This window comes from Culex quinquefasciatus, chromosome 2 (genome assembly GCF_015732765.1).
Source record: "Culex quinquefasciatus strain JHB chromosome 2, VPISU_Cqui_1.0_pri_paternal, whole genome shotgun sequence".
NCBI lineage: Eukaryota > Metazoa > Arthropoda > Insecta > Diptera > Culicidae > Culex > Culex quinquefasciatus.
In genome coordinates, this window is record NC_051862.1 from 186583257 (window position 1) to 186605786 (window position 22530).

The 22530-nt window shown below is 43.3% G+C and overlaps 2 protein-coding genes across 3 annotated transcripts; one reads left to right on the forward strand and one right to left on the reverse strand.

Moving 5' to 3' along the window:
- Positions 1 to 5332: 5332 nt before the first annotated feature.
- On the reverse strand, positions 5333 to 21997 carry LOC6031197 (lipase 3). Its single transcript, XM_001841985.2, has 3 exons — positions 21294 to 21997; positions 5786 to 5941; positions 5333 to 5726 (listed from the first exon to the last, which is right to left on the reverse strand). Exons 1-3 carry the CDS (start codon positions 21972 to 21974, stop codon positions 5334 to 5336), a joined length of 1230 nt encoding a protein of 409 aa, XP_001842037.2. The 5' UTR covers positions 21975 to 21997; the 3' UTR covers position 5333.
- On the forward strand, positions 6397 to 8697 carry LOC119767597. 2 transcript variants are annotated; one of them, XM_038256522.1, is made up of 2 exons: positions 6397 to 6898; positions 6986 to 8173. In XM_038256522.1, exons 1-2 carry the CDS (start codon positions 6823 to 6825, stop codon positions 7384 to 7386), a joined length of 477 nt encoding a protein of 158 aa, XP_038112450.1. In that variant the 5' UTR covers positions 6397 to 6822; the 3' UTR covers positions 7387 to 8173. The 2 variants fall into 2 exon arrangements, with proteins under 2 accessions (XP_038112450.1, XP_038112451.1); XM_038256523.1 differs by lacking the exon at positions 6986 to 8173 and adding an exon at positions 8409 to 8697 and having other exon boundaries at positions 6404 to 6898.
- Positions 21998 to 22530: the final 533 nt, after the last annotated feature.

Genomic DNA, 22530 nt, shown 5'->3' on the forward strand with positions numbered 1-22530 from the left:
CAGGTTTAGTCTAAATCAAATTTTATTGTTTTTATATGCCATGTTTGAATTAAACCACACGGATTCATCATAAGGAAGTATGGCAACACAATGATGCACCTTGGCCACGCAAGCTCACGTGCCCAACGTCGCTAGCGTTCCGCGTAGACAACTGTCAGTTCGTCAAAAGTGCCTCAATTATCAAGTTCAACATGGTAAAGTCATACCAAACGCTAGGGACCTTCCTCCGGTGCGGACATATCACACATCAAAGACATTGAGGAACCTCCGGACAATGGTAATTACACGCCCGGTGAGCTTTAACGGCGTGCCGCCTGAGGAAATGTTGCCGCTCGGTGTACAATTTCATGCCGGACTTTCCCGCACAAACTGGATCAACTTTGGGCCTGGCCGGAGTGTCGCTATGGGAACACGGAAAAGAACCAAGGTGGAACAGCTCGTGACGACGTCGTGGTGTTTACGTGTGGGAGTTCTGGAAAGGTGTCAATTTGTCATAAACTCCCGCGGTTCGTGGTTGAGGTTGAGGTGTCGTCGGCTTTTGTTCTGGTTCCGGCAGGTTTGATTTAGAAGTTTAGACTTCAAGGTTGGTGTATATCGTATGACCATAAGTACATCTAGCATCTAGATGTTTGAAAGCGTTGAGATTTTCGACAGCTAACCGCCTGCGGTTGAGCAATAATAGAATGTTATAACATTTAGAGCCCAAACAATTTGGACCTGTTGGTGGCCCCAACGTCCACACGTTACAGACACAAGGCACCACATAATTGCCCTTTGAAAATGGTCTTTTATTTGCTGAACGTGTGCGTTGATACCGGGTTCGGCGGTGGGCACAATCCCAACTGCTCCAAATCTGCCGTAACGTTTAAAAGGTAAAAGGGTACACTCCTGTCCTGTCATGGCAGCAGCGCAGAGTCATTGTGGAGCCTTTGGTTATAGACTCCGCGAGGACTCGTGCAACCTTTGCGCGGCGGCAATCACGAACCGCGCCCATTTAGGTTTAGGTGGCCCTCCGGTTCCACAACAGCCCCTCGGTGGCGTGGAGTTCACGCCAGAAGAAGGGGACTGCTGCAGCTGTAGATTTGCTCCATATTGATAGTCATTTATTATTATTTTTTGACTCTTTGAGCACATTGAGTTAGGAATGAAAGGATGCGGTGGTTCAAAATATATTTTTTTTTACAATAAAGTTGGAAACTTGAAATTTTTAAGACATTGAGACTTGTGTGGCGTGATACACCCTGTTGCGGTGAATGCGAACGCACTCCATTGGATGTAGTCGAATAAGCCCCTCGTACGCTGGGCCCGACGCAGCCAAGCGCTGACAGCGCATGGACGCAGCCACGCAAACGGTTCGGTGACAGCTGGCAAAGCAGGTCCAGCTCTCGTCCTCTTTCCTCGAGCGACGCTCGGGCAGATCGGATGTCAGTCCGCACTGGTCATCCTCGGCAGACGATTTCCCGGGCGGAATCTGGTCTCACACATTGGCGACCGTGACGGAGTTGCATTTTTATTTGCAATTTCAAAGAATCTGCGGGAAATCGTCTGCCAAGGAAAGTGGAAAAGTAGGGAAGTGTGTGAGGAAAGTTGTCGGAAGAAGGTTTTGGCAATTTTGTTTTCATCGTAAGTAGAGTGTGGCAAGTGGACAAGAATCGGTGAAATAAAGTTGTGTGCGGAAGTTTGCTCAATGGTTAGAGCAAGTTTTTTGGTGGAATTGAATTTGACAGAAAGTCAAATCATTTTCGAAAATCGCGTTGGGCACGGTGGGCCGATGGGCCTGCCGTGGTAAATAGCCTGGAAGGCCGCGATTGGAGGAACATCTTGTCGCGTTGGGCACGGTGGGTCAGATTGACCCGCCGTGGTAAATAGCCTGGAAGGCCGCGATTGTTCCAAGAAAAAAAGAATCGCGTTGGGCACGGAGGTCAGATGGGCCTGCCGTGGTAAGTAGCCTGGAAGGCCGCGATGGGTGGAACACGTTATCGCGTTGGGCACGGTGGGTCTGATTGACCCGCCGTGGTAAATAGCCTGGAAGGCCGCGATTGTTCCAAGAAAAAAAGAATCGCGTTGGGCACGGAGGTCAGATGGGCCTGCCGTGGTAAGTAGCCTGGAAGGCCGCGATCAGTGGAACAGGTTATCGCGTTGGGCACGGTAGGTCTGATTGACCCGCCGTGGTAAATAGCCTGGAAGGCCGCGATTGTTCCAAGAAAAAAGAATCGCGTTGGGCACGGAGGTCAGATGGGCCTGCCGTGGTAAGTAGCCTGGAAGGCCGCGATGGGTGGAACACGTTATCGCGTTGGGCACGGTGGGTCTGATTGACCCGCCGTGGTAAATAGCCTGGAAGGCCGCGATTGTTCCAAGAAAAAAAGAATCGCGTTGGGCACGGAGGTCAGATGGGCCTGCCGTGGTAAGTAGCCTGGAAGGCCGCGATTGGTGGAACACGTTATCGCGTTGGGCACGGTGGGTCTGATTGACCCGCCGTGGTAAATAGCCTGAAAGGCCGCGATTGTTCCAAGAAAAAAGAATCGCGTTGGGCACGGAGGTCAGATGGGCCTGCCGTGGTAAGTAGCCTGGAAGGCCGCGATTGGTGGAACACGTTATCGCGTTGGGCACGGTGGGTCTGATTGACCCGCCGTGGTAAATAGCCTGGAAGGCCGCGATTGTTCCAAGAAAAAAGAATCGCGTTGGGCACGGAGGTCAGATGGGCCTGCCGTGGTAAGTAGCCTGGAAGGCCGCGATTGGTGGAACACGTTATCGCGTTGGGCACGGTGGGTCTGATTGACCCGCCGTGGTAAATAGCCTGAAAGGCCGCGATTGTTCCAAGAAAAAAGAATCGCGTTGGGCACGGAGGTCAGATGGGCCTGCCGTGGTAAGTAGCCTGGAAGGCCGCGATTGGTGGAACACGTTATCGCGTTGGGCACGGTGGGTCTGATTGACCCGCCGTGGTAAATAGCCTGAAAGGCCGCGATTGTTCCAAGAAAAAAAAGAATCGCGTTGGGCACGGAGGTCAGATGGGCCTGCCGTGGTAAGTAGCCTGGAAGGCCGCGATTGGTGGAACACGTTATCGCGTTGGGCACGGTGGGTCTGATTGACCTGCCGTGGTAAATAGCCTGAAAGGCCGCGATTGTTCCAAGAAAAAAGAATCGCGTTGGGCACGGAGGTCAGATGGGCCTGCCGTGGTAAGTAGCCTGGAAGGCCGCGATTGGTGGAACACGTTATCGCGTTGGGCACGGTGGGTCTGATTGACCCGCCGTGGTAAATAGCCTGAAAGGCCGCGATTGTTCCAAGAAAAAAAAGAATCGCGTTGGGCACGGAGGTCAGATGGGCCTGCCGTGGTAAGTAGCCTGGAAGGCCGCGATTAGTGGAACAGGTTATCGCGTTGGGCACGGTAGGTCTGATTGACCTGCCGTGGTAAATAGCCTGGAAGGCCGCGATTGTTCCAAGAAAAAGAATCGCGTTGGGTACGGAGGTCAGATGGGCCTGCCGTGGTAAGTAGCCTGGAAGGCCGCGATTAGTGGAATATTTTATCGCGTTGGGCACGGTGGGTCAGATGAGCCCACCGTGGTAAATAGCCTGAAAGGCCGCGATTTTTATAAGATAAGATTGAGTTGCGTTGGCACGGTAGGCCGGTTTGACGTGGTAATCTGAAATGCCGCTATTGTTGTTACTATTTTAGCTATAAACTATAAAGCTGTGATAGGATGTTATTGATATGCTAAGCAGTGAACTTTTAAGCGTAAACTTGGGCTAGAAGGTAGCGAAGAATTGCGTTTCGAGGAAATGTGTTAGAATTATGAGAACAAGCATAGTTGTATAAAGAAGGAACCAAAAACAGCGAGAGGGAAATAGAGAGGAAGATAGAGAGAAATGTAGGGAGAGTGAAATGTAGAAATAGCGATAGACAAAGGTAGAGAGAGAGATAGACAAAGGTAGAGAGAGAGATAGACAAAGGTAGAGAGAGAGATAGACAAAGGTAGAGAGAGAGAATGGAAGATAGAGAGAGAGATAGAGAAAGGTAGAGAGAGAGAGAAAGGAAGAGAGAGAGAAAGGAAGAGAGAGAGAAAGGAAGAGAGAGAGAGAAAGGTAGATAGAGAGAGAGAGAAAGGTAGATAGAGAGAGAGAGAAAGGTAGAAAGAGAGAGAGAAAAGCTAGATAGAGAAATGTAGATAGAGAGAGAACGAGAGAGAGAGAGAGAGAGAGAGATGTAGATTGGCAGCAATATTTGGGTGTCCGATTATGTATGTTTACATTCCCGCAGTAGTAATTTTTTTTGATCTTTTAAGAGATTGATGATGTTTATCTGATGCTGTTTATTTAATCTTGTATAACTGAGAGTTTGAGAGAAATATTGGATAGGTTTGAATATCGCGGCATAAAATTGGCCGCAAAGCTTTAATGCCGAGATGGGAAAACAGTTGACCGAGTCATGGACTAGCAGCTAAAGAGCGAGCCGATTGTGGACCAAAAGAAGTATGTGGCTTAACACATGTAAGATTTTTTTTTATGGAGAAGAGGAGAGATGTGTGGCGTGATACACCCTGTTGCGGTGAATGCGAACGCACTCCATTGGATGTAGTCGAATAAGCCCCTCGTACGCTGGGCCCGACGCAGCCAAGCGCTGACAGCGCATGGACGCAGCCACGCAAACGGTTCGGTGACAGCTGGCAAAGCAGGTCCAGCTCTCGTCCTCTTTCCTCGAGCGACGCTCGGGCAGATCGGATGTCAGTCCGCACTGGTCATCCTCGGCAGACGATTTCCCGGGCGGAATCTGGTCTCACACAAGACTGTTCAGGGTGATTTTTGAAATGATTAGAAAACCTAAATTGAAAATCGTATTTTGGATCACCGAGAGCCAAAGGTAGAGGGCACCGCCTCTCAAAGGTCCAACATTTATAGTTCAAGTCGAATTGTTGCATAGGGTGGTGGCGAAAAGTTTACGCGCCGGTAATCAATGACCGATTGGAGGTCCAAACGCGCGTTTGGCCACCTCGCTCTCGATTACATCAATTTGGCGGGACTGCTGACAGCGGCTGTCAGCTGGTGGACGGCAAAATCAAACAAATGTGACATGGAGATTTGTCCTGAACAGAGTGTGGACAAATATTTCGAGTGTAGTTGCGCTGCTGGGGCGGACGGACTAATGTTGACAAATTGTTTAATGGGTAAAGTAGCCACTTTAATAGCCGCGATGTCGTTAGGAGTTACGGGTTTTCTTTCAACGACACTTGTTGCTGTCCACGCGCACACAAAAGTGTATCACTTGACAAATAGGACAGGGAGGTTTCGGAGCACACGAGACCCTTGAACAGGTCACGAGCAAAAGGGTCAACCGAAAACTAATTGCCGCGGTCGGTGTATTTCTCAACGTTGTTGACCAAGTCGTTGTACAACAGTTTTACGGCGTCCTTTGCGAACAAAAAGTCCATGTGATTGAACAAATCCAACTCAATCAAGTGACTCTCGAGCAGGTTCGGCAGCTGTGTGGCCAACCGTCGAACGTCGTCCACGTGTGCCATGTAGTCGTTGGCTCCGTAGTGCAGAACCACGGGTGTGGTCACCCGGGTGAGGTTGTACGCCGGTGGTTCCGCTTGGCCGTACTCGTACAGGTTCTTCACCTTGCCGTAATCGTACCGGCGGAACTGACCCGAAAGTACCTCCTGGCCAAAGTGGACCAGCTGTTTGGTGGATGAGCCTGCCGGGATGTGGCCGAGGATGATGGGGACCATGACCTTGAAAAAAGAAGTCTTTTAGTTACTGAAACCAGATTCAGATTATGTTGAAAACCTACGGGATCGATTTGGTCTGGGTTGGCTCCCGCTAGCAGGAACATCACGTTTAGACACAGGTTGTTGGATTGCGATGTCGGGCAGATCAGCTTTGCCAGCTCCAGCAGCACACTGGGTATTGGTTTGAACTCTCCCAGCCCGAAAAAGTCGATCATTGTCTAGAAGTGAAAATTAGTTCGCTGTTATTGGCAGGAAAAAAAACGCAAAAAAAGTTTGGACAAAAAAAAAGTATTCAGAAAAAAATGCAGTGATAAAAAATATTCGCCAAAAATACCTGCTTCATTTTACCATTATCATCCAACGTAAAAAACATTTTGCAAAGTTTTTCCATTATTTTTATTAGATTTTTAGTTTCAATAGACCCAATAAACAACATTTCATTTTGACTTTGAGTCGGGGGTTGTTCTAAGTTCTCCCAAAAGACCGGTTATTAGCGTTTTAATACTAGCTTTATTTAGACGATCTTAGCACGGCGAGAACTAGAGAGAGACTGACTCAAGCGTCCAGTGCTGCGAGTGTGTGAGTGAGTGTTAGTGTAATGACGAGGGGTCTGGCAATATCATAACATCCTCTCTTTTCTCTAAAAACAATATTCCAAAACTACAACTTATAATCTTTAAACTTCTCTGGAATTCTGGTAACCCTTTTCGGTCGCTCGACTTTCTGCGGTGTAATCGTCCGATTCCTCTCCTGCCGCTCCTGTCGGATCGGCAACGGTGTAACAGCCAACTCCCTCGGTGTTGACATTTCCGCAAGCGTTGACGTTTCAGGCTGCAGCACGCACGGCTGCACGGCTTGTTGACCTTGTTGACAAACGGTTTCATCTACCGTGGCTTCTCTGCGTTCCTCCCGGGTGTTGAGCTGTTGGTGATCGTTCTCGTCGGTTGTTTCCTCCTCCCGATAATTCATCACGCAGGATGACGACTGGCGGTCAGGCAGCGTAGCGGGTTCTTTACGCGGCTTCAGATGTACCAGCGATCGGCGGTAATCGGCACCTCCCACGTTCACCTGGTATGAGCGTTCGTTGAGTCGGTTCGTGATGGTGCCCTGTGTCCACAGCTTGGAAGTCTCCGGATTCAGCTGCACGTATACCGGGGATCCAACTTCCAGTTCCGGTAAGTTTCGTGCCTTTCGGTCGTAGCACAGCTTCGATCGCTTCCGATTGGCTTCAATTTTAGCGGGAACATCTTCCTCCACCCTAGGCACAAGGTGGGTTGCGGCAGTTGGCACACCACAGCGAGTTGAACGGGACAGCAAGCGTGATGCTGGACTGGATCCGACGTTGTTCGGAATGTTTCGCCAATGCAGCAACGAAAACCAAAAGTCGGATTCACTTTCAGCTGCCTTCTTCATCAGCTGCTTGGCAATCTTGACCGCGGCCTCAGCCTTGCCGTTGGATTGTTGGTGGTGTGGTGCCGACGTGACAAGCTCAAAGTCCCAGTTGTTGGCGAACTGCACCATTTTTCGGTTGGCAAAGTTGGTTCCGTTGTCGGTGACGACACGTTGGGGCACACCAAACCTCGCGAAGTTCTGTTTGCAGGCGTTGATCACGGATTCCGGACTCAGATCTTTCAGCAGGTTCACTTCGAAAAAGTCCGAGTAGTGATCGACGGTGATCAGGAACTTGTGCTTGACGCCGCTCTGCTCAGCGAAGAAGACATCCATTGACACGAGTTGGAACGGATGTACCGGAATTTCGTGACTTTTCATCGGAGGGTTTTGTTGAGACGCGGCAAACTTTGCACAGACAGAGCACCCTTTCACCGCGTTCTTGATCTCTGACGTCATGCCCGGCCAGAACAGGTTCGCCCTTGCCAACCGTAGTGTTGCTTCGATGCCGTTGTGGCTTGCGTGACAACTCTCGATCATCTTCCGGCGGAGGATATATGGGACCACAATCCTGTCACTGCGGAAGACCAGCCCATCCTGGGTAGACAGTTCATGCCGATATCCAAAGAAGATTTTGACGGCGTCCGGAACTTGATCGGCAGAGGCAGGCCATCCACCTCGAACGTAGCCGATGACGTGCTGGAGTGGGGTGTCCTTTTCAGTCTCCCGCATGAGATCGTTCAGTTTGGCGCTCGACACACCTAAGAAGCTGCTGAGTTTCACCTCTTGGATTTCTTCGAAGATCTTGAAGATGTCCTGCTTCTTGTAGAAGTCGTCTCCTTCTGCTCCGCTGGCTGGTGCACGTGACAAAGCATCCGCAACCACATTGTCCTTTCCCGTAACGAACTCCGTTGACAGCTTGTACCGCTGTAGGTTGAGCAACATGTGTTGCAGCCGCCGTGGTGCTGACAAAAGCGGTTTCTTGAAGATGTTCACCAGTGGCTTGTGGTCGGTCCTGACGGTCGCTTTTGGATTTCCAACTATCAGCTGGTCGAATCTGGTACAGGCAAAAGTATCGCCAGGAGTTCTTTTTCGATCTGCGCGTAGTTTTTTCAGTTGCCGTGAGGGTTCGCGACGCGTATCCAACCACTTCGTCGCGCTGATACACGACCACACCGAGACCGATGCTGCTAGCGTCACATTCAATGGTGATTGGCTGGTTGACATCGTAGTAGCGTAGTGTTTTGATGTCGCAAACCAACGATTTCACCTTGTTGAACTCGCTCTCTTCCACAGATGTCCACTTCCAAGTTGCCGACTCCGGGATCAGCATTCGTAGGTGGGTCAAGTTGGCGCTGAGATTGTTGATGAAGCGCCCCAAGTACGTGACCATGCCAACAAACCGGTGCACCTCCTTGCGATTTTTTGGCTGGGGATAGTCACGTATCGCAGCAACCTTGGACTCGTCCGGCTTCAAACCTTCATCGGTGAGGACGTGACCGTAGAATTTGACGGACCGTTCACACAACTTCAGCTTGGCTTTGTTAAGCTTCACGTTGTGGAGTTCCAACCGACAAAGAAGTTTCTCAAGGCGGCGGTTGTGATCAGCTAGGGCCTCCTCCAGCGTGTCGCCCACGCCGAACACCAGCAAATCGTCCGCGATGCATTCAACTCCCTTGAGACCTTGGATTACTTCCTGGAGTTTGATCTGGAAAATCTCCGGCGCTGGTGCAACACCGAACGGAAGGCGAATCCAGCGGTAACGCCCGAACGGTGTCCAGAAGGTGGTGAGCTTGCTGGAGGGCTCGTCCAGCACAACGTGCCAGAAGCCCTTTTTGGCATCGACCGTGGAAAAAACTTTTGCTTTGCCCAGTTCCGGAAGCACTTCATCAAGGGTTACGAATTGGAGGTTGGGACGCTTGAGAGCTTTGTTCAGCGGAACCGGATCCAGACAAATACGAAAGCCAGAGCCTCGCTGGACGATTACGACGTTGCTTACCCATTCGGTGTGTTTCGTCTCCTTCACGATGATGCCGTCACTTTCGAGCTTTTCGAGTTCTTCCTTCAGCTTTGCTCGGATCGCGATCGGAACTCGTCGAGGCGGTTGGATCGTCGGTGTGACGCTGTCGTCGATTTCCAACGACGCTGTGCCGGAAAACTTTCCGTAGCCCGTGAAGAGGCCTTCGTGGCTGCTGACGATTTCTTGAGCTTTCACGCGGTAAATGTTGAACAGCTTCTCAGAGTGGGGCGACGGCGGTGTTGGTTGAACTGGCTCCTCGAAGGTAACTGCGTTGCAAAACTTCACCAGCCCAAGTTCGCGTGAAGCTCTTGCCGACAGTAGGGGGCGGTGGTCGACATCAACGACCTGGAGAACCAGCGAAAACTTCCTGTTCGGCCGCCGACACGGCACCTTCACCTGGCCCAATACTGTGATGGGGTTTCCACCAAAACTCTGCAGGCGGAATTTCGACGCCAGCAGTTCGGGATTGTCCGTTCCAGTCAGTTTCTTGAGACAGTCCAGGCCAATCAGGCTGGTATTTGCCCCAGTGTCCAGTTCACAGAGCACAGTTTCCCACGAGTTGTTGAATTTCAAGTCCAGTTCAGCAAGAACGCAACCGCCGTTTTGCGAATTGTCGTAGATCTTGCCAATTTCGCACTCCTCTGCAGACTCTTCGGAAGATTCACTGCCGCCGGACGCTGTGTCCGACTCGGAGTAGTAGTCGTCTTTCACTTCCTTGACCCGCTTCGACTTCCGACCCTTCGAGCTAGCTTTGCAGACTGTTTCGAAGTGATTTTTGCCTTTACAGCGGTGGCAACGTTTGCCAAGCGCCGGGCATGCTCCTTTTGTGAACTCGTGAGAGCCTCCGCAAAACTTGCAGCGCAACGTCTTCTCCTTGTGGTCTCCTCTCCCTCGGCTGATCTTGTTGACTTCTGGCGTTGGCAGGAAACCTCCCAGCTCTTGGGATCGTTTAGCTGCGATCTCCTCTGCACGGCACAGATCGATGGCTTTCTCGAGGGTTATGTCCGAAATTGTCAGCATCTTTGTGCGCAGGTGCGACCACTTGTTGGATGTGACGACTTTGAAAGCGAGCAGTTCTGGTTCCAGGGTTCCGAGCTTCGCTAGCTTGGCCAGCGCCTTGAGCCTGGCACAGAAGTCGTCGATGGACTCACTAGCTGATTGTGCGGCGGAGAAGAAATCAAAGCGGTCCACAATTATGTTCCGTTTGGCCACGACCAACGCTTTGATAGCTTCGAGTGCTGCTTTCGGGTCTCCTTGCTGTGCTTCTGTCAACTCGAAGTTGTGGAACTTCCGCCTGGCTTGCTCTCCAATCACCGTCAGCAGAATATTCACTTTGCGGGGAGCCTCCGTTGCCGGCCATTTGTCCAAGCCGCTAGCCTTCACGTAGTTATTCCAGCTGCGCTCGAAGAAATCGAAGTTCTCGGCCATGTCCCCCACAAGAGACAACGGCGACGGCTGGGGTACTGGAACACTGCATGCTTGGCCACGATTCGCCGCGGATCCGGTCGCCCCTGTTGACTCCGTCGACAGTTTGGCCAGCAGACGCTCCATTATGGATTTTTGTTGGTCCAAAAACTGTTTAAACTGATCCGCATCCATTCTGGAAAGCGTTCTTTTTCCAATTCACTTTGTTATTTTTCACACAGTCACTTTTTCACAACGGCCAACGACGCGACTTTTGCTTCAAAATGGCCGCCGTCGTTGGTCAATTCAGTTCAGTTTCTCAATATGGCCGCCGAAGCGACTCGACACGAATGAACACTTTATTCGTAGGAAAAAAAACTGGTCGTTTTCCGCGATTTCACTAAATGACGCCCGAAAAGACCTAGAAGCTTGCGTCAGCTTCTGACACCATGTTCTAAGTTCTCCCAAAAGACCGGTTATTAGCGTTTTAATACTAGCTTTATTTAGACGATCTTAGCACGGCGAGAACTAGAGAGAGACTGACTCAAGCGTCCAGTGCTGCGAGTGTGTGAGTGAGTGTTAGTGTAATGACGAGGGGTCTGGCAATATCATAACAGGGGTATTAAAAACACCTAAAAAGCAAAAAATAACAAAAACAAAACAAAACTATAGATTTGTCTTTTTTTGTTTTAGAAAAGGTGAGAACGATTAAAATTCATGTTTAAAATCTGTCCAGGCTATTATGAATTTTATTTAGTTTTAGTCTCTCCCCTTTAGGCCAAAGACAAAGGGGTAAAACAACACCAAATTTTTGGCATTTTTTCAAAAATTTGAAACAAAGGGTATCGCAAAATGCTGAACACACATTATACAGCTATTTTAGTGTTATTTACTGTAAAAAAATTGCAAAATTGTATTTATTTCATAAACATATTTTTTTCTAAAAATTCCACGTCATTTTTTGAACTGTAATATCAATAACCAAAATTTGTATTAGTCTGGAAGTTTGCCATTTTATAATTAAACGCAAAAAAAAATATTTTTTAAAGTTTTATAACGATTCAACACCCGCTTTTTTGGAGCCGCTCTTTTTGGCTCGCTCATTAATACGAGCGGCTATTTTGAACAGCTCTTTCGCCTTTTCAAAATATTGTTGAAAAGGTTATTTCAAAGCATGGTGTGGTTTTTATGCATTTTTATATGATTTTCATAAATTATTTTTAAAAATAAAAACAAAACATTGGCAAGCAAAGCATTTTGAAAAGCTCAAATGTATTTTCAAATTTGTGAAAGAATTTTTATTTTGTTAGAAATCCATTCAGCTTTACTTTGTGAGTAATTTCAAAGATAACTTGAAAAACTGTGGTGTTCAAATATTGGCACAAGTGCTATTAACACTGGAACGCCCAACGTATGTCCAACATACACGGACGCCCAAGCCTCCCAAAAAAGGTGGAACGGTACCTTCAACTCGCTGGTTCTCGGGCATTACTCAACCAATCGGGACGATTCTTGTTTCCTGTGATTTGTAAGAATATCTAGATGATCCTAAAATTTTGCAGAACTTGACTTGAACAAATGTGTAATTTCTGCGACCAGAAACATCTTTCCACCTTTTGCCTTCCTCACTGAGGTAAGGCTATAATCCTGCTCGAAAAATGAACTTTTGAAAAACAGCTCGTAGACCTATATTCATGTATACCTATCGACTCAGAATCGAAAACTGAACAAATGTATGTGTGTGTGTGTGTATGTGTGTGCGTATTCCCTTAGGTGCTCAAAATTCTTGCCAAGTTTTATCGGCACTGGCTGATCCGATTTGAGCCAATCTAGTTGCATTCGATCCGGTTTGGTGCCCCATACTGCACTATTGAATTGTTTGAAGATCCGATAAGTAGTTCAAAAGTTACGTATAAAAAAGTGCCAGAGTTGCGAATCGGATATCACATAAATGCATGTAAACTATGTCCAGACCCATCACCCGACCCATCGTTGGTTAGATTATCAAAAGACCTATCCAACGAGTCCAAAACATTGAAGATCTGGCAACCCTGTCTCAAGTTATGACCACTTAAGTGATATTTATGTACTTTTTTGATGCCGGATCTCACTTAAATGTATGTAAACTATGTCCGGATCAATCATTCAACCCATCGTTGGATAGGTAATCGAAAGACCTTTCCAATGAGTCCAAAACATTGAAGATCTGGCAACCCTGTCTCGAGTTATGACCACTTAAGTGATATTTATGTACTTTTTTGAAGCCGGATCTCACTTAAATGTATGTAAACTATGTCCGGATCAATCATTCAACCCATCGTTGGATAGGTAATCAAAAGACCTTTCCAATGAGTCCAAAACATTGAAGATCTGGCAACCCTGTCTCGAGTTATGACCACTTAAGTGATATTTATGTACTTTTTTGAAGCCGGATCTCACTTAAATGTATGTAAACTATGTCCGGATCAATCATTCAACCCATCGTTGGATAGGTAATCAAAAGACCTTTCCAATGAGTCCAAAACATTGAAGATCTGGCAACCCTGTCTCGAGTTATGACCACTTAAGTGATATTTATGTACTTTTTTGATGCCGGATCTCACTTAAATGTATGTAAACTATGTCCGGATCCATCATCACACCCATCGTTGAGTAGGTCATCGAAAGACCTTTCCAATGAGTCCAAAATATTGAAGATCTGGCAACCCTGTTTCGAGTTATGACCACTTAAGTGATATTTATGTACTTTTTTGATGCCGGATCTCACTTAAATGTATGTAAACTATGTCCGGATCCATCATTCAACCCATCGTTGGATTTGTAATCAAAAGACCTTTCCAATGAGTCCAAAAAATGAAGATCTGGCAACCCTGTCTCAAGTTATGACCACTTAAGTGATATTTATGTACTTTTTTGATGCCGGATCTCACTTAAATGTATGTAAACTATGTCCGGATCCATCATCACACCCATCGTTGGATAGGTAATCGAAAGACCTTTCCAATGAGTCCAAAATATTGAAGATCTGGCAACCCTGTCTCGAGTTATGACCACTTAAGTGATATTTATGTACTTTTTTGATGCCGGATCTCACTTAAATGTATGTAAACTATGTCCGGATCAATCATTCAACCCATCGTTGGATAGGTAATCAAAAGACCTTTCCAATGAGTCCAAAACATTGAAGATCTGGCAACCCTGTCTCGAGTTATGACCACTTAAGTGATATTTATGTACTTTTTTGATGCCGGATCTCACTTAAATGTATGTAAACTATGTCCGGATCTATCATCACACCCATCGTTGAGTAGGTCATCGAAAGACCTTTCCAATGAGTCCAAAATATTGAAGATCTGGCAACCCTGTCTCGAGTTATGACCACTTAAGTGATATTTATGTACTTTTTTGATGCCGGATCTCACTTAAATGTATGTAAACTATGTCCGGATCCATCATTCAACCCATCGTTGGATTTGTAATCAAAAGACCTTTCCAATGAGTCTAAAAAATGAAGATCTGGCAACCCTGTCTCAAGTTATGACCACTTAAATGATATTTATGTACTTTTTTGATGCCGGATCTCACTTAAATGTATGTAAACTATGTCCGGATCCATCATCACACCCATCGTTGGATAGGTAATCGAAAGACCTTTCCAATGAGTCCAAAATATTGAAGATCTGGCAACCCTGTCTCGAGTTATGACCACTTAAGTGATATTTATGTACTTTTTTGATGCCGGATCTCACTTAAATGTATGTAAACTATGTCCGGATCAATCATTCAACCCATCGTTGGATAGGTAATCAAAAGACCTTTCCAATGAGTCCAAAACATTGAAGATCTGGCAACCCTGTCTCGAGTTATGACCACTTAAGTGATATTTATGTACTTTTTTGATGCCGGATCTCACTTAAATGTATGTAAACTATGTCCGGATCCATCATCACACCCATCGTTGAGTAGGTCATCGAAAGACCTTTCCAATGAGTCCAAAATATTGAAGATCTGGCAACCCTGTCTCGAGTTATGACCACTTAAGTGATATTTATGTACTTTTTTGATGCCGGATCTCACTTAAATGTATGTAAACTATGTCCGGATCAATCATTCAACCCATCGTTGGATAGGTAATCGAAAGACCTTTCCAATGAGTCCAAAACATTGAAGATCTGGCAACCCTGTCTCAAGTTATGACCACTTAAGTGATATTTATGTACTTTTTTGATGCCGGATCTCACTTAAATGTATGTAAACTATGTCCGGATCAATCATTCAACCCATCGTTGGATAGGTAATCGAAAGACCTTTGCAATGAGTCCAAAACATTGAAGATCTGGCAACCCTGTCTCGAGTTATGACCACTTAAGTGATATTTATGTACTTTTTTGAAGCCGGATCTCACTTAAATGTATGTAAACTATGTCCGGATCAATCATTCAACCCATCGTTGGATAGGTAATCAAAAGACCTTTCCAATGAGTCCAAAACATTGAAGATCTGGCAACCCTGTCTCGAGTTATGACCACTTAAGTGATATTTATGTACTTTTTTGATGCCGGATCTCACTTAAATGTATGTAAACTATGTCCGGATCCATCATCACACCCATCGTTGAGTAGGTCATCGAAAGACCTTTCCAATGAGTCCAAAATATTGAAGATCTGGCAACCCTGTCTTGAGTTATGACCACTTAAGTGATATTTATGTACTTTTTTGATGCCGGATCTCACTTAAATGTATGTAAACTATGTCCGGATCCATCATTCAACCCATCGTTGGATTTGTAATCAAAAGACCTTTCCAATGAGTCCAAAAAATGAAGATCTGGCAACCCTGTCTCAAGTTATGACCACTTAAGTGATATTTATGTACTTTTTTGATGCCGGATCTCACTTAAATGTATGTAAACTTTGTCCGGATCCATCATCACACCCATCGTTGGATAGGTAATCGAAAGACCTTTCCAATGAGTCCAAAACATTGAAGATCTGGCAACCCTGTCTCAAGTTATGACCACTTAAGTGATATTTATGTACTTTTTTGATGCCGGATCTCACTTAAATGTATGTAAACTATGTCCGGATCCATCATCACACCCATCGTTGGATAGGTAATCGAAAGACCTTTCCAATGAGTCCAAAATATTGAAGATCTGGCAACCCTGTCTCGAGTTATGACCACTTAAGTGATATTTATGTACTTTTTTGATGCCGGATCTCACTTAAATGTATGTAAACTATTTCCGGATCCATCATCCAACCCATCGTTGGGTAAGTAATCGAAAGACCTTTCCAATGAGTCCAATACATTGAAGATCTGGCAACCCTGTCTCAAGTTATGACCACTTATGCTTCTTCAGCCTCCTGTGATCTAAATTTGATTTTACGTAACATTCTCCATATAATTTGCAGATTTTCTGGAATCGGTTCCAGAGTGGCCAAAGTTATAACTTTTTGGCGTAAGAACCTTCCTTGGACTTATACGAACCCAACGCAACAAATATCACCTCGATCCGACGTTCTGTGTTGAATTGATTCGCGTTCGAACAAAACCGTCGAAATTTTTTATATATATAGATAGAGATAGAAGATAGATAGAAATTGTGTCCAAACCCATCATATCACCAAATGTTGGTGAAAAGTGAGGAAGGCAACAACCACATAGGTGGATTAAGTTAGTTTTTTTTTAGACGACTACCTCCGCGGATTTTTTGGCGATTTTTTGTTACACTCAAAAAAAAGTGGAAAGATGTTTTTGATCGCAAAAATTACTGATTTGATAAAATTAAGTTCTGCAAAGTTCTAGAATCATCTAGACATCCTAACAAATCACTGGAAAGAAGAATCATCTTGATTGGTTGAGTTATGCCCGAGAACCATTGAGTTGATGTTACCGTTCCAACTTTTTTGGAGCCTTGGGCGTTGGAATGTTAAAAAATAATGTCAAACTTGTTTTTGCATGAAACTTTGGTTTTTTTTTCAAAAATCACTGTTTTTTTTTTCAAAAATTTATAACTCGGCGGCAGATTTTTTGACCATGTTTCTCTATGGCTCAAAAGTTGCGGATTTTTGTCCCCTAAAACATATCAAAAAATCTCGAAAATCAAAAAATACGTATTTTGGGAAATAGAGTTTTTGTGAAAAAAAAAGTTGATAAAAATATCTGCCAATTTTTTTTCCGTGTACCTATTTTTTCTCAAAAGTCCTCAACAATACCTACAACTTTGCCGAAGATATCAAATTGATCAGAAAATTCACTCAAAAGTTACATCTGTTTATTTACATACCATTTTTGTATGGATAGCAGCCAAAATTGTATGGGTGAACCAATGTCTCAAAATAGCTTATTTGGTCATAGGTAGGCTTAGTGATTTTTCACGCTCGAAAATAGCAAATTTCACGGGGACCTTAATTTCAAAACACCAAATTTCACGCAAATTTCGCGGAACGTGAAAATTGTTTTAAAAAAACTCTGAAAATGTTTTGTTTTTTGAAACAGAAACATCTTTTTATGCTTCATTATATATTATTCTTCAACTAAAAAAAACTCTACTTAACACAAAAAAAATCTCATAATTTTCATAAAAGTTTCCACCTGGTTTATGGATGAGCTCTATTTATATTTTGAAACAAAATGTAGGGCATGCGTTTAATCATTTATTGAACTACTTTTCAAATATTCGACTAATAAAGAAAAAAACGTTTTCGCTGATTTGCTTCTGTTTTATCAGTTTACATTTTATTGAATTTCATATCAAAGCAAGGTTCAACAATCTTGTCCAGCCAAAATGAGTAAAATAGTTTGAATTTTCTGCGATATTTAGCCCATTCAAAATATTTTTTAAGGATTTTATCTCTCTTTTCAAAAACTAAATTAAAAATTAATAGGTTAAAAATAATATACTTTGTAACGAAATCGATATTTTTTTTCAAAATGAGAACAGAAAACAAAAAAAAATGTGGCATTTTTTAACTTTCACAGGAATTATCCACCAAAATAATCAAATATCGTTAACATTAAACAGTAGGTACCAAGAAAAAATCTGAAATGTTTTTAAAAGGGGGTTTCAAAGATAAAAAAAACCTCTTCATTTAATTTTGGATAAAACAAAGCTTATTTCGTTTAATTCCTGTTGAAATTTTACTTTTCAAATAAAATAGTACCGTCAGTGGGGGTGACATTGGGTCTGGGGGGTGAGATTGGGTCAAAGTGATTTTTTACGGATTTTACCATTTCTCAGGTTCTTCTCAATGAAAATGAATTCTGTTGAAAGGGTTGTATAGGGGACATCTTAAGATAACTCTGCTGAAAAAATCTCGTTTCTAGAACAAATCCTGTTATTTTGGCAGCTGTCTAAAGTTGGGGTACGTTTTTGGCTAAAAATGACCTCTCGAAAAATCATTTTTTCTAATATTTTTGTTAGAATTGCTCGAAACTACCCAAATGTTTGAAAATCTGCGCTTCAAACATGGTAGCGTGTCAATACGATTCCCTCGAACAAGAATCACTGTTGGATGACTTGTTTCTACCATATCGTTGTATTTGAGAATCATTTTGGTTTCATTTGACCCAATGTCACCCCCTCTAAGGGGTGAGATTGGGTCAATTTTCAAACTATTGGCATTTAAGGTAGTGTTCATCAAAATCCACCATAATTTGAGAAAATGTTAGTAAACTGTCTAAGAACAAATCTACGTTGAAAGATTTTCGATGTTATTTAAATTGTTTTTGTTATGAAGAAATTACGAGAGGTGTATCGTTTTTTGACCCATAGTCACCCCCACTGACTAAGGCTAACAAAATATTACTAAATCTAAACAATTCTTCAAATGGTTCATATCAAGCTTTTCAATTGAAAACTTTTAAAATTTACGTTGATTGAGAAGAAAAAAATGATTTGAGAAAATTTATAAATTTAAAGAATTTCACAAAATTCGCAAAGTCATCAAAATTCACGAACCCTATATTAGTATTTGTTCAAGAGTATTCACTAGCTTAATTCTACAGTAGTTCTTTAAATTATTTTTATTCCTATTTGAGTTTGATAAAATATTTTGAGAAAAATCGTAACACTTTCACACAAACATAAAATTTCACGGGATTTCGCGGAAGAAGAAAAATTTCACGTATTTCACGCTGTCCGCGAAATCGTGAAATTTCACTAACCCTAGTCATAGGGAAGGCCCCCACAAAATTGAGTCAAATCAAAAAATACAAAAAATAAAAATCGTCGAAATCGGCCGATTTCGTAGAGAGTTGCTCACTTGGAAAAGAACACCGTTGGATAACTTTGACAAATTTGGCATTAATTTATGATTGTAATTGTAATTTGTTGCTTTATTGGATACGATAACTTGTAGTGGCAGTGGCAGTGCGTGGCCGAATGGTTACGCTGTCCGCTTTGTAAGCGGATGATTCTGGGTTGGGTTCCCATCTGCTGCAACCTTCCATCGGATGAGGAAGTAAAATGTCGGTCCCGGCCTTGGTTGTTAGGCCGTTAAGTCTTTCCAGGTGTAGGAGTCGTCTCCATGCCATAAGTACAAACAACACACCAAACCAAGCCTACTCCGGTGGAATCGCTGGCGGCGGTTGGACTCACAATCCAAAGGTCGTCAGTTCAAACACTGGGGTGGAAGGTTCCTTGGAGTAAAAGAGGTTTGGGTGCTCTCTCCATTCAAGCCTTCGGACTCCTAGGTTCGAGCAGAAACTTGCAATAGAGACCACAAAAGACCCGGGGGTCGTTAATGTGGATGGTTTGATTTTTTTGAACTTGTAGTGTGTACTTATCGTCAAGTAAAGGAAGGAGCTGTAGGATTTTACAATAGAGCCAAAATAAAGATAAACAAATTTTCCAAACACAGTTAATCAAACAGTTTAGAACTAATTTTCATTCCTCAAAAACAATTAAATCAGTGCAATCTGTTGGAATTTCCATGAATTAAATTTTTAAATTAAACACAGACACACGTTTTAAAATCTATTCATCTTTAAACGATTTTTTCAAAAGGCTTGAGTTTCAAATAGAAATGATGTTCAAATGAACTGGCTCTTTGAGTGGCTCGCTCTTTTTTTTTGCCCGACCCGGGCAGACGGTAATAACAAAATTCATGCCATTTCAATAACAAATACTGTTAAAATAATAGAAAGTGTTATGGAATCTTCTTGAAAAATACATTTTTGCATAAGGGTTTAATAACAGTTTATGCTATCATAACAAAATTTGTTACTGGTCTGATATTGGTTGACAGCCAAAACAACCTTTGAATAACATTTTTTGTTATGGAAGAATAACTCCAACTGTTATTGGGATGATCGGATTAGTTGTTAAAATAACAAAAAATAATAACAAAGATTTGCTCGAAGAATAACTAAAAATGTTATTAGTCTGTTATTACAATAACAATCCAATAACAAAAAATTCATAACGGCGAATAACAAACCTTGTTATAAATAACATAAAACGTTATTGGCCTAGTATTTTCCTAGGGCGTCCAATTTTCCCGAGTTTGAAATTTCCCGGGAAACGGGAAAAATATTTTTTGAATCCCGGGAATTCCCGGGATCCCGGGATTTTTTTGAAATTGTCAGAAAATCAATATTTTTGTTTTATATGTTGTTGTTTTTATGTTTAAAATCAAAGAATTAGCTCAATACTATCAGTTGGTGATAATCTACCATCAATCTTAAAAAGGACAGCAGTTTTTAGACAACTTAAAAGAAATATAAAATTGATTTTATGTTTGTTCTTTGTTTTGCTTTGGATTTTAAATGAAACATATCAAATAAATCATGTATCATCTCTTTTAAATATATTTTATTTATTTTTATATATTTGACATAACTTGAAAAAGCTTAATTTTTTTTAAATTAAAAAAACTGCAGCGACACCAATTAAGTGATATCAGCTAATGTTAAATTTTAGATAAATTTAGAATTTCATGTTTCATTTAAAACTTATATTACAAATATTCTTTTAATCACTACTGCCAACTGTGGAAAATCAAGACAAAAGTCTGGTATAGGAGAAAAATCGAAACATTTTCAAAAAAATGGCTTAAACAGCTGTATTACTTTGTTACCTTTGTACTGATTTTTCCCAGGCGGCGGTGTTTGATGAAAAATAGTTAAATATGATATTTAGAATAATGAATACCCAGTCTTTGAATAGAATATAAAATTAAATAGAAAATATTTAAAGCGCTGCGAAATTTTTGAATTTCTAAACTAAAATTTTAACAATTTCCATAATATGAAAATTATTGGTGATATATGTAGAGTACAAATTTTTAATGCTTTATAATAATTATCGATTATTAATTAATCAAATGTTAATCTATTTCTACATTCTAATCAGAATATCCAAACCAAAATAAGTTTTTTCTCACTTTCGGGAATTCCCGGGATAAAACATGAAAAATCCCGGGATTCGGGAATTCCCGGTTTTGGAAAAATCCCGGGAATTCCCGGGATGGACGCACTATATTTTCCAATATCAAAAAATGTTATTCCCAAGTTATTTCCGTCTGCTCGGGGACTCTCTTTTTAATAATAAAAGTAAGAGGTAATTAGAACCATTTGTTGAAAATTGCTAGACAACTGGATATTTGTTTTTGTTTAATTATCCCTGTCTATAGAGGTGGGATTGGACTGTAGAGGGTAAAAATTCCTTTTTTCATAATTAGAAACAGCCCCAGTACAAGCTTATCACTGCATTCCACTTCTCGGTTGTCAACACCCAAGTGGTCACCACTCACCTCAATCGCTCCCAAGTACTTGACCAAATACCGGAGCAGTGGGCTACCGATGTTCTTCATGTAGGCAACGGGTGCCAACGCCTGCATCAGGATGACCTTCTCGCTGTACTCCGGTCTTTCCGATGCCATTACGAAAAAGGTAGTCGTACCCTGGGAGTGCCCGATGTAGTGCAACCGTGGCTTTCCCGTGCTCTCCAGCACGTGATCGATGATGGCCGGCAGATCGTACACGCCAATCTCGTGCCACGAAAAGTCCCAGAACTTGACCATGTTGGGCGTCCAGCTGGCGTGACTTCGGCAGTACCGATTTCCGCGGGCATTTCCCAGCCACACGTCGTAGCCCAGATCGCTGAGGTGGTAGGCAAGGCCGTTGCCTGGGCCGATCAGCAGCCAATCCGCGGACGAGGTTAGAAGGCCGTGCATCAACAGGATTGGCGGAAGTCGCTTGTCGTACGCCGTGGAACCACTTCCGGTGATTCGGTGCAGTTCCAGCAGATATCCATCCTCGGTTTGTACTTTGTGAGTTTCCGCCCGGTAGCCGTACTTTATTGCAAGCTCAGGGGCAGTTATTTTGGCGTCTTGAGATTCGACCTGAAAGTCGAAGTAATCCGGAACGACAAATCCTTTGGTTTGTTGAGTTAAGCAACTTGCAACTATCACAACAACGAAGTAGGAGTACATTTTGTCTGTCGTCTGACACTACGTTCCGCGACGAAGCATAAACTATAACTGAAGATGTCCATTGTTTCCATAATGGCAGCAATTCCTTATCGATTGGCATTACATAAGTAATCCAACTATCAATAAATCAATAAGCTGGTTCTTCACAAAACTAAAAATCAATTTAAGTATAGTTTTTGCTCAGTTAGTTTATGTTGACATCGTCAAGCCATGATTCAATAACAATAACAAAAAACAACTTTTGCGATTTTCCAGAGAACCGCTGAAGTACAGCTAACCCCTGATAAACGCTCATTCACCACGCCACTTGTCAACCTCTGCATGTCCCTCTAGTTAACCCGCGTCCGCGTAATAATCGTTGTCTACGCGACCGGAAAGTGGTCCATTATCGGACGCAAAACCGCGCCGATTGATTGACTCTACCGGCAGGAGGGTTCACGCAGCAGCAGCAGTGGCCACCGCCGCCGCCAAACTTTTTTTCGTAATCCATTTTTCAAACCAATTTGAAAGCACAACAATCGGGTTGGTTGGTAAAAAATCGTTAATTGATTTTACA